Source organism: Hydra viridissima, unplaced genomic scaffold (genome assembly GCF_058129835.1).
Source record: "Hydra viridissima isolate aposymbiotic clone 2 unplaced genomic scaffold, HvirCarnegie_v1 scaffold_10, whole genome shotgun sequence".
NCBI lineage: Eukaryota > Metazoa > Cnidaria > Hydrozoa > Anthoathecata > Hydridae > Hydra > Hydra viridissima.
Window position 1 is genome coordinate 1,815,166 of NW_028324309.1, and position 13,446 is coordinate 1,828,611.

The 13,446-nt window shown below is 26.1% G+C and overlaps 1 protein-coding gene across 5 annotated transcripts in view; it reads right to left on the minus strand.

Annotated features, from left to right (window-relative positions):
* LOC145193180 (piezo-type mechanosensitive ion channel component 1-like) overlaps positions 1–13,446 on the minus strand; it is a 73,990-nt gene that overhangs the window by 23,150 nt on the left and 37,394 nt on the right. For all 5 annotated transcript variants that reach the window (XR_016444650.1, XR_016444649.1, XM_090065625.1 and 2 more), the window contains 7 exons: positions 9,483–9,575; positions 5,590–5,709; positions 3,906–3,948; positions 3,200–3,622; positions 2,751–2,910; positions 2,419–2,478; positions 947–1,117 (listed from right to left, as the gene is read on the minus strand). Coding sequence is in view for 3 of the 5 variants with exons in the window: in XM_090065625.1 (XP_089921751.1) it covers positions 947–1,117; positions 2,419–2,478; positions 2,751–2,910; positions 3,200–3,622; positions 3,906–3,948; positions 5,590–5,709; positions 9,483–9,575 (1,070 nt within the window). In the remaining 2 variants the exon portion in view is untranslated. The remainder of the gene's footprint in view (positions 1–946; positions 1,118–2,418; positions 2,479–2,750; positions 2,911–3,199; positions 3,623–3,905; positions 3,949–5,589; positions 5,710–9,482; positions 9,576–13,446) is intronic.

The window sequence follows — 13,446 nt, forward strand, 5'->3', positions numbered from 1 at the left end:
AATAATAATAATAATAATAATAATAATAACAATAATAATAATAATAACAATAATAATAATAATAATAATAATAATAATAATAATAATAATAATAATAATAATAATAATAATAATAATAATAATAATAATAATAATAATAATAATAATAATAATAATAATAATAATAATAATAATAATAATAAAAGAAGTTTTTAACATCATATCTTCTTATGGCATTGATTTTTTTGAAACTGTCTTAAAAACTCTGTAAACTATTCTTGTCAATTCTTTTTATGCATGTTAAAATTTTTTTACTAACTGATATTTTTGGCACTCCAGTCATCTTTATATATATTTCTTTTTAGCAGCGACCAAAAATCTTCAATTGGACATGCTTCTGTTAGTTGACAGAATTATCCTTTTTCTAAACAAATAGTATTTTTTTACATCCAAAGCCAATCTTAAAATTTTTTCCAAATAAAGCTTTTCTTTTAATCTCTATGCAAATTATAAAATTTGTACACATGCTTTTTCAACTCAAGTTGGTTTGGCATTTTTAAAGTCAATAAAAAGAAGGCATAATATAGGAATACTTATACTCATTTTAAAGAAGAGCGAATAAAGTTTAATAATTGATAAAGAACTTTCTTAAATTTTCAAAAATAAAAAAATAAGGATAATTTTAATTTTGTCAGAAATTTTATTGCACATATGTTTTATAACGTCACTATAAACACTGTTTTGATACCACAAAACAGAATTTTTAAAAACAAATAAAGAGACAAATAATACAAAATTTTAAAAAAGTTTTCATGAAATTAAGACAAAATTATAAACATTAAATAAATGCAGTTATTTGTTTTAAGCAAATATAAAAGCAATTATGCTTCAATAGAAAATATCTTTTTTAACAATAAATAAAAATTGGAAATAAGTAAACGAATAAAAAATAAAAAAACAAGCATACCATCATGATTATAAGAGCAGCAATGTAGCTCTGTCTCATAAAAAAAAACATGATACTTTTAAATGTGCTTTGACCGCCATCTTCTGATTGCTGTCTGCTTTGATCTTTTGCAAGTAATTCTTCACCCAATGCGCCATATAAACTGTGCATAGGATTATCATAAAGAAGAGACTAAAGTGATTGTTAAAGTATTAACACAGATATAAAGAAATTAACTTTATATAAAAAAAATAAGGAAAAAAGAAAGAAAAAAAAACAACAACAAAAAACAGTATTATATGAAAAATGCTGCTATTTTAGTAACAGCAATTTATTGCCAGTATTTTACCACCAGTACTTGATTTTATTTTAAATTAGCTGTTGATCTCATAAAAAAAAAATATTGAATTTAAGAAAAGTAATGGCTTCTTGAAGTAATTTCATAGAAAAGTTTTACCAAGGGTTTCTTAAAAGTTCAAAGTTTTTATAATAACTTGTTTTAAAAAAAGAACTGAATTAAATTGGTATCTATTAATGCATGACACTTCAAAAAGCATCATAAAAATGAAACATCTAGAAAAAAACAGTGCACTTTTGAAAGTTCTTAGAAGATTTCATATTTTTAGTTAAAATTTAGTTATGCCAAACTCCCGAGCTTCATGCTTTTTAATTATGAGTAAAAAGTTTTTTGCATTAGCTAGAGTAAAATTGAAAAACTATAGAAAATCAATGGAAAATAACCCCAAAAAAAAGTCTTTTAAGTAGATCAAAAAAAAAAAAAAAAAATTAAGGACTTTGAGATAATTTTTAGCAAATAAAATTAGTTAGAAAATAAACATTAGTGTATTGCAATCGTAACATGTTGTAAACCTGCAAGATGTTGATGTAATTTGCTTTTTTTACTAAGGCAAAATGATATAATTATTTGGCACAACCTATATGTAGTCTGCTGCAATATTTTGTATTGCAATATATTTATTTGACAATTATTTACAGTTAAAATTATTCTTTACCAATAGAAAACACTTTGTATTAGTAGTAAAGTTGAAAAACTGTAGAACTTGATGCAAAGTAATCCTGAATTGTGAATGATACTAGAAAATTGATATTGGCAACTCTTAGCACAAAGTGCTCAAGATTATGGCATGTGTATAACTGTGAAGAAAATATACCCAATACTCAAATATTTGCAAAAGCAAAAAAAATCTTGGCACTATTTCATAACTTCAAAATCAGTAAATTTTAGTTTATTCGCAATTTTCAAACTTAAGTTTGTGATTGTACTAGTGATAAAATCTCTGCAACAATGTACATAAAATAATAACTGTAATGAAATTAGTAAAATGCAACCAAATACTGAATTTAAAACACCCTAAAAATAGATGCTTGGGAACAGCACATGCCAAAATATCTTCTTTTATATGATTCTGAATACACAAGTATATAAAAATTTTGGAACCAATTTACTGTATATTAACAAATGTACATCTTACTGAAGTCTCAGAATTTCTGCAGCACATGGTCCAGCAGTTTGTAGCTTCAGCTGAACTTTTCTAAAAGACAACAGATAACAGAAAATTGTTATCTTCATAACTTACTTGATCAAAAAGAAAAAGTATGATCTAAATTTATTTACATAAAGCATACAAAAAAAAAAGAACTTAAACAGCTGTGTACAAGTATAAATCATGATACTACTTTCATCAATTTTTATTACAATTCAGTTTAAGAAACAGAAAGGACAAAATTACTAATAAATAAAAATCTAAAAACTTATTTCAAAATTCAAAATATTTTAATATCATAAACATGAATGAAATCAAACCTTTTTGGACTTGAGACGTATTTCTACTGCTAATATCCAGTATAAGAAAAACAAGACAAGAGGATACACATAAAATGGCCATCGCATTGAGGTATTGACAATTAACTCCCTACTTCTCGAGCAATCATGATTTTTGATAATCGACGGAAGACCAAGTAATCTTAAAAATTAATAATAAAAAAGAAAACATGTAATATATTATATAATAATATATTACATGTTTTCTTTTTTATTATTAATTTTTAAGATTATACATATAATAATATGTAATAATATATAATTAACAATACGTAAGATAATATGTAATGATAGCAAAGAGTTAAAGATCATAAAATTAATAATATTTGATTTAAAATATTCACAGCTGAGATTAAATAATACACTTATGTTTTTGCATTAGCTTCAAACCAAAAATTGCAATTTTAGGAGGACAAAATTAAACAATTTACCTGGGGGAGAAACTATCAGGGGTTAATATACTCTGGAAGAATTCAAACTGATACAAATAAATAATAAGAACATGAAGAGCTGCATATATTGTGAGCATAGTTTTCATAACAAAGTACACTCTGCTTTTGACAGACAATAGATGGAATGCCCAGCAGATACCTAAACCAATGTATGTTACAAAATAAACTGATGACAAAACATTTGGTTGCATTATTCCTGTAAGAAGCAACATCATTGCTGATATGATGGGAATGTATTCTTCAATAAGGGAGCTTTTTTTTTTAACAACAACTGCACGCTCTTCATCAGAATATCGAGTATGGAAGCCACGAGATGATAAAAATGCAACTAGGGAAGATATAAACACGCAAACATCAGGAGCAACTAAACGCACAATATCAATGACTTTAGAGCCATCAAATCTAAGAATAAATATAAATGCAACTATAAATTAAATTATACTACTGTTAAAACATAAGAGCAATATTTTCAGGTAAGAACCATGATAGACAAAAACTACTTCTTGGCATTTTTCAATATTAAAAATTAACAGACATGTTAAAAAAAACTTAGCAATAACAATTTAAACAAATTTAACAGTAAACTTCATAAATAATGGATTATATATTATGCACTGGTTAAAAAATAGAAAACTGATGTTCCTGCTGGGGCTTGAAATAACATTTGTTCATAAGATAAACAAACCTGTTAAAACCAATCTGATTTGAGATTCTCCCTGCTGTTGTACCTAAGAAAAAAGCATATAAACTGAAAGTATACTCAAAAAACTATTTTTAACATTTCCTTTTTCTTTACTTTAGAATTTACAACAAAGTTGACTATGCAGATAATGGTGTAAACTTTTTTACAAGGCGACAAGAAATAATGGGGAGAATTTTTAATACTAAAATAGAAATCAAAAATATTTCTGTAATAATAAATTACAGCTCAATTTTGTTAATAAGGTATTGTTTACCTCATATTAAAGTTGCTTTTTTGCATTTCAGAGTTAAGATTATGTCAAAACATTGAATTTCCATAATTTCATTTCATGAAGCAGGCAAGCATCAATATAATACCCCTAGACCTTGAAAATTGCTAACCAAACTGATTTGAAAACAAATCAACAATACAAGGAGTTGAGTCATGAATGTGACAGACCAGGAAGAGGTTGCAAACCCTCAGTCTGTACGCCTTGTTTACCAACTATCATCAAAAAGAGAGTTCTATGGAATCCAAAGAGATCAATGAGAAAGATTGCTTGTGACATCTGTGTGAATCACAAAACAGTATAACTGATTGTTAAGGAGGATGTGGGATTAAAACCTCACAAAATGCATAAAAATGCAGCAGCTGACAAATACTAACAAAGCTGTATGTAAAGATGTCAGATGCTCTTGAACAGGGCTGCAGGGGACAATTGGGAAAAGTCCTTTTTTCAAATGAAAAACTGTTCACAATTCAGTAAGCCTACAATCCTCAAAATGAAAGGGTTTAGTCTTAAGTGTCCCCCAATGATGCAAGACAAATTGAACGCTGCCAAGATCCATCTTCACTCATGGCTTTCTCTAGAATTTGTGCCACTGGGAAAACTCCTTTGAAAACTTATTTGTGTCAAAAAATTGACTGGTGTTGTTCTATTTTCCTGACTTTATCACATCTCAAGAATGGCCCCCATCTTCACCTGATCTTAAACCTCTTGACTATTGAATCTGGTAAATTTAAGAGAACTGCTGTTCTAAACCCAATAAAAATTGAAGTCCTTAAAACAATCTTTATTGCATGAGTGGGATAAAATAGGGGAAGAAGAGCTTTAGCCTACAGCTCTTAATTTCTGTAAACCTTTGAAATCTAAAGGCGGACCTTTTCAACACCTTCTGTGAGGAAATTATAGATATTTAAAACTTTAATTTTTTGGTTTGTTTTACCTTCACTGATGCCTTTTTCTGTTGAAAAATGTTAAAAAAGAGAATCTCCGTTATTTCTTGTCATCCTGTATACGCTCATCAGAGTTAATTTTTATTGGTAAAAACCTGAAAATAGTTTTAAATTTATTTGAAAGCATAGTTTACAATTGATTTCTTCAAAGACAAATCTTAACTTATATGAAAGTTATTTACTTTAATGAAGAATTTAATTTTAATTAAAATGCAGCTACTCTGATAAAATTTTACAGAATAAAACTGTACTATAAACAAAATTTAAGATAAAATCAACTTGCAGTTTACAGAAGTGTAAACAAAGCAGAAACTTAAGATTCTTAAAATGTATTTTAAGATAAGCCTCTTGAAGAAGAGAAAAAAACGCTGGTGTAGTAACTAAATTAACAATGTTCACAACTGTTCAATCTTAAGCTCTTTTTATTGTTTAATACTTCAATTAAACTTACATAATTTGATAAAATGACCATATGGTCCATAGGACACAAGTACAATTTGGAACACAGCTTGAGCAATAATGAAAACGGTTGATGTTATAAGTAGCAGTGCTTGTAATCTTATTGCACCCTCTAAAAATAACATATGAATATAAAAAAATTATATAGTTAAAAATTTTTTAGTGCAAGACACAAGGTAGATATCTAAAGTAAATCATACAATAATAGTCTTTGATTTTATTCTCTTAATTATGAATAATGAAATTTTGGAAAATTCAATTCAATTTAAAAGATTGAAATTTTTATCATTGATTATTTAACATTAAGGTTACAGATACTCATCTTTTATTTGATGAACATGCAGACCTCATTTGCATTCTGAGAAAGACACCATGTGCATTCTGAGAAAGACACCATGCCAGCACAAGCCCTTTTTAGATATCTTAGAGATCTTTAAAATTGGTCTCCGTGATGACCTCTAATTCACACTTTCAAAAGTTACTCAATCATTATAAAGTTTTAGTGATATACCATGATATATCTATTTGACTATTTTACTTTATCTAATTTACTTAAAAATGCTGTGAAATTATCATTTCCCAGTATCAAAAAATCTAATATGTGAGAACGTGTAATTGTTCAGCTGAAGAATGTGCCAGGTCAAAGTATGGCACAAAAAACAGATAAAGTTTTTACTTTGATCTGCAATCTCAAGTTTGGAGAGTTATTAATTGGTAAATATATTATCTTGAACTAAGAGAAAAAATTAAAATTTCAGCTAACGCAATATATAATTAATATATAATTAATAAGATTTATACAGGAAAGAAAAATTTAATTATTTTTAGTTGTTATTATTTGTATTACTTTTACTACTCCTTTTTAAAATTCTTTTTTTTTATTTATCATTGCTTATTTTTATTAATTTGGTTATATTATTAAATTCTTTTTATTACATATTATTGCTATTGTTTATTTCTTTTATTGATGTTTTTATTATAACTTTAAGTTTTTCATAGTATTGTTGCTATGTTGTTTTTATCTTAAAAACTTTTTTTGTTCATTATTTTTTATTTTTACTACATTTCAAAATTTCATTTATTTTTCATTGTTACTGTTTATTATTTTTATTACATTTTAATTTTATCATTTTTATTGCTTATTTTTATTATAGTTCTAAGTTTTTATTAGTATTTATTGTTATTGTTTTTATTTAAAAAATTTTGTTATAATTTATTTTTATTATTATTTGTTATTTTTATCATGTTTTTATATTTATTATTTGTAATTGTTATTGTTTACTATTTTTATTATATGTTAAAAAATTTTTACTATACTTTTATATTAATTTGTTTATATTATTACATTCCTTTTATTGCTTATTACTTTTGTTATCATTTATTGTTTTTATTCTCTATTGCTTTTATATTCATTTTAAATTCTTTATATTAATGTTGTTATCATTTATTATTTTTATCATATTTTAAAATTTTTCTAATTATCAATTGTTGTTATTATTCATTCTTTTTACTGTTTGTTTTTACTAAGTTTGAAATTCTTTTTTTTTTTTTTATTAATTATTGGTATTTTTTTCTTTTGTTATTTGTTTTTTTAATATAATTTTAAATTCTTTTTGTTAGTAATTGTTTACATTGCTTATTATTCTTAACATTTGTTGCTTCTATTATCTTTTTAAATTCTTTTTTATCATTACTTGTTGCTATCACTAATCATTTTTGTTATAGGTTTTCAACTTTTAACAATGAGGGTTTACTACATTAGAGTTTTCCATCTTTATTTCAAAACAGTCATCTCTCAGATACTTAAGGCTAACAAACCAATATGGGTTTTGATATGACGCAGATGCTGTCTGCATTCCATTAACTATATTTGTTAATTTTAAATTTGATACAAACTTAAAAGGAATGCTATTAATTCTGGTCAATTTAAATATAATTTTCATGTTGTTATTAGTTTTGTTAACATCAGGAACACAGTACAGCATGATTAACCTAACCAAGTTTTAAAAACATTACTGATGTGTGTGAAAAGTTCTATATATTACAATCTAGTACTTAGGTTGTTAGGAAAGTTCGTAGAACTTCATCTATAAAGATACAATGAGACAGGAAATAATTAAATATTTATATATCATTTTAAACTGTTTTTAATTATGAACATTTTAAGTACTTGTTGAAATATTTTGAATGTTTATTAAAAAAGTTAGTTAAATTTTATTATATATATAAAAGAAAATATTTAAAAATGGAAAAATTTGAATATCGAGCATATATTAAAACCCATGTTCTACTTGGAGTTTCAGCACAAGTCATAACCGATGAATTGGTTTTAGTTCATGGTGATCCTCGCTCAGGGCACCCTCAAACCACGTATACAGCTGAGAATATTGAACGTGTGCAAGCCATTATTAAAGAAAATCCGCATGCAACACATGATATAATTGAAGCCCTGACATCGATTAATCATTTTACAATCAACCAAATCATTCACAACAGACTTAAAAAAAAGAAAATTAACATCACTTTGGATACCCCACAAGTTAAACGATCAAAATTGCAAGAATAGAGTTGAGGCATGTAAGGAAAATTTATCCCTTTTCAGAAACAGCCCACGGAGACTATATGATGTTATTACAGGGGATGAGTTGTGGTTTATATGGGACAAGTTGGACACAAGTCGGCTAACGCTAGTTGGATTGGTGAAGGTGAAAGTCCAAGAACTATAATAAGATGCAACAGATTTCAGCCAAAAAACATGTTCTACATCTTCTTCAAAACAACAGGTGTTTTTCATTTGGGTTATGTTAAAAAGGAAGACACCATTACTAGCAAATATTATATAAAAAATTGTTTGAAACCTCTTATATGCAAAATAAATAAGCAAAGACCTAAAACAGGCACTCAAAATTTCAAATTTCTTCATGATAATGCTCGATCCAATGTGACTCAAGCCGACACAATTGTCTAAACCAAGCTGGAATTACAATAATTCGTCACCCACCACACTCACCAAACTTAGCTCTATCTGATTATTGGCTATTCGACTTGATAAAAACAAATCTTGATGACGATACTGACGTAGAAAGTAAAAAAACTCGCATAACGAAGCAACTTCAAAGTATACCAAAAGTAGAGTATAAAAAAACGTTTGAAAGGATGGCTTGAATGGATGCAACTTTGTATAGATAACAATGGACATTATTTTGATATTTAAAAAAATCTTTTTTTTTTTTTAACAAGGGAGTTCTACGAACTTTCCTAACAACCTAAGTATATCTATTACTTGGTAAATATTTTACTCTTTCAACATTCTCCAAAGATACATTTTTCATGCATGATACAAAGCAACTATGATTTCTATTTGCATCCATTAAGTTATAGAATATTTTCATTACATACACCACATACAACGTTTTTTGAATGTATCTGGTGTCACAATAACATAAATTAAATTTGTGATAAATTTAAAAAATTATCTAGATCAAATATCTTACTTATAAATATATATTTTGTAGTTTATTATTACAATTAATTTATAAAAAATAGTCAGCACAGTGAACAAGTTTTTGAAAATGCTGCTCTTCAGCAAACGTATCAATATAATTACTTCCTTCTGAAATTACATCCAAACTATTCCTGGCACAGTTCTTCAATTTGTATTGTTATGGTAATTAGACAGGTTCATGCAGTAGTAAATAACATTTAGGCTTTATTCAGGATTAATTAGGTTATGTTAATTATTAGAGATATGCATTTCTTAAATTTAGGGACCACTGTGTCCCATACACACATTGCAAATATACATAAACTTATAATAAACATAAACTGATATTCACACATGCAAACTCACATAAACACAGAATATCATAATAAAAAATAACTTACTGTAGTAGAGCCTTTGAGGAGTTGGTACCAAAGGTATAATAAGCAAGTATATAAGGTAGACCAATGAAAGTGCATTATAACGAACAGAACAAGCTAATAATATAAAAATTTAGTTAAAAATACGTTTTAAAACTTCTTTATAAATAGAGAATTACATAAGTTGTGATTATTAATAAACAACATTTTCTTTATAAATAGAGAATTATACAAGGTATGATTATTGATCAGCAGTGTATATGAATTGATTATTTAAGTTTTTTTACTGTTTACAAAACATTGGTCAGATATACTTAAAACTAAATATATAATACGCATATAAAAATCTATGACATAATATATACTATGTAACATATATAATATATTTTATCTACTATATTTATGTACAGCAACAATAGAAATGGATAAATTACAAACAGTAACAGAAAAGTGTCACTATCAAGAAATGAATAAATCTTCTTGACATGAAGACTGAGTCATTTCTTGATATGGAGTACACAAGTTTATTAAAACATTTTTAAAAAGTTTTTTTTATTGAAGATGAATTTTTATTAGTAAACTTGGTATATGATATATAAAACAGTATTTTTTTAAAAATTTTCAATCATGTTTAATGTTAGAGTGCAAGCTAGAAAACAACTTGTTAAATCTGACCTACTGGCAGCATCCACATGAAAATTAGTGATTATGTAATGAGCATTATGTTTACAAGTAGATAAAATATTGTATAAATATCATGCATTTTTGTTAATTTATTGATGTTTTAATAATTTCATCTAACTTTAACACTTTTTATCCAAAATATTTTCCACTGGCAGATTTCTATCATAGTTATTGGCCCCCAAAATATTACTAATTCTTTGGTCTCTTAGGAACAGTTTTTATTTACAATACTATTCCCCAGACCAACCAGCTGAGGTTAGTATGACAAAAATTTATATATATGAATGATAGACTTTTATTCAGTCTCACTTTTTTTTTTTAGGGTAGTAAAGCCCACACTTAACAAAAATAGTAAATCGTATGATAAATACATGGTTTAAAGACATTCAATTGGCAGATAATAGCATATATTTCTCCAAGGTTGCCAGATAATTAACATAATACAAGAATTAGCTTTATTTGCTGTGCTTTTCTTTAATGATATTGGCTGCATCAAGCAGTGCATCTTTCGATTTCTTATTGATAGATTCAAATTTTCAAATATATTTTGCAAAAGATTTTGAAATAAAGCCAACAGGATCATTATCATTTATCAAACAGCCACCATGTATTAGAAGACATTGTGAAGCTGTGAAGCTTGCTTAACAATTATGAGGAGAAAAGATAAAGGCAAAAATATTGAAAAATGCCTGTGGTCCGACTAAATGAGACTTCCATTGTTGTTTTAACTTCATGTTAATAAAAATCAGACAGAAACTTGGAGACAAAAAAAGTTACTGTGTTAATTACAAGAAAGGATATTTACAAACGAGTAAAAGAAACCTAACTTATCAACCAAAATAAGATGGGAAACTACCACCTTCAAGATGCGCAAATGCCTCAGTCCACAAAATTTAAAGAATTTAGCTGTATAAAGTTTTAAAGCTGTGAATCATATTTCAGCATTGCACAAAAGCCAGACTCACCACAAAAAATAGAATACCTTGCAAGGGAAACTTGAGGACCACTTCTGCCTACAACTCCAGGCAAAAACATTATGTGATCAATGTGAAAAAAGAAATTCCTTATTAAAGTATGCATGTAGAATTTTTTACAGAAATAGAGTAAGCAAAATTAAAAATCCTTAAATTGCTTTGAGCTTCAATTACACTTGGTAAATTACAATTTGTAAATTTAGAATAATTTCACAGTGGTTTCAGTGACAAAAATGACAAAATCCCACACAGTTTATATTCATTTAAGAAATAGTAGAACACACAGTTTACAATTTCACAAAAAGATATGGAAATTTTTTGACAATAGACGCTAAACTTGATGTGTTTTTTTGTTTCATTTAGAATTTGTTTTTAATTTAAATGTTTACTTTTGTGTTGTTTTTGTTGGGTTTTTCTTTTTTGGGTTTCCCTTCCAGTACTTTTTATATTGTTCTTTATTTACAGCAACATATTGTTTAAATATTTTAAATTAATACATGGTAGCCATTCTACAGAGTAAACTATACTTATTGACTATCCTATATCTATGATATATATATATATATATATATATATATATATATATATATATATATATATATATATATATTTTATATATATATATATACATATATATATATATAAAATATTCCATGTTTACCTTGTGTGCCAAAAAAAGGTCTGCATTTCTTAAATTTAGAGCTTGAAAAATATGTACTCAATGATATATTATGTTCATTTTTTATTAATAAGGCATATGTACTCAATGATATATTAATAAGGCATATGTACTCAATGATATATTATGTTCATTATTTATTAATAAATGTTTGTCATTTATTAAATTGACAAACATTTGTTTTAGAGGATAACCATTAAATAACAAGTTATTTAATGGTTAACCTCTTCTCCACTAATGTTGAAAATATCAAAATACTTTTCATTTCACATGATTACAATGTTTGAATAGGGGTTCATCACTCAAAAAAGGGGTTGTACTGTTTTATAATAAAAATCTTTTCATACATTTTTGTAAATACTACAGCATTCAATCCCTTGTTTTGTAGAGTGATGGTTGCCTAATGCTAGGTCTTTCATGTCTTATATTGCAATTAATCATGAGTTTGCTCTAGTGTAAACTTACCATGTTGATAAAAGTTTCATCTTCAAGTTGATGGATTTTTAAACATTTTAAAAAGTTAAAAAATGCTTCTCACACAATGCTTACATTTAGAAAAATGTCAAAAATATTATTGAAGCACTTAGTATTCACTGAAACTTTTAAAAATTATGTAACTATGTTTTTCAAGAATAAATCTTTTTGTTTACAAAAATAGACATCTTGAAAAATAAATCATGAACCTTTTGCGTAAAATGAAAATTTTGCGTAATTATGCAAAAGTTAGAATTTGCAGTAGATTTTTTTGTGCCAGAAGTTTTGAATAACTTACTCAAAAATTCTACGCAATTTTGTTTATAAGATTGCAGTTTACGGAAAGATTTTTGTGTGAGAAAAATCCTGTTTTTTTGTGTGTGTAAATTACACCTTTCTCAGCTGTATTTGATTGGGCCTTGGACTTAGAATACATAAAATATCATTATCATCAAATGTTGATGTCTGCTGTAATATGTATGGAGAATTTTGCTTTTTTACAATCAGGTTTATTTTTAATATTTTACATACAACAATATTAAACAGTAAATAAAGAAGTTTATAAATGTTACAAACAACTTGCAAACGGTGTATTTTTGCAACATCACACTTTTACATAAGTACTATTTTCTCTGTGTTCAAATAAACATTATTTAGTAACAGTCTTGTGTTTTACTAAAGAAATATTTCGTTTAAAGTTAATCATATTGTCAGCATTCATTCACTAAAGTCTCAATAAATATGCAAGTAGTTGAGCAATTTTAAAACTGTTTTATTTAATAGAGTATTAAATGGAGTGCAAAATTTGTTTTAAATGACAATTAAAAACATTTTTTAGTGATGGATTTTGAAATAAAATCACATCATTTATCATTTAAAATTTATCATACAACTAACTTTGTGTAAAATAGCTCATTCAGATAAATTTGTTAAGTATTTAAAATTAATGTATATTTAACTGTTAATTACCTTAAATTGTGAAAATTTTTTTAGATAACAGATGGAAGACAAAGAAACTTTAAATTCATTATCGCATTGAAAAAATGGCAAATATTAGCATTTTTATGAGTTTTTAAATTTTACAGATTGAGTTTAGAGTACATTAAGTCAGTCTAAAAGTATTGTTTCTTATACATTTTCTTATTTTTAAACAATGATCTTTCATAATCTGTAATAA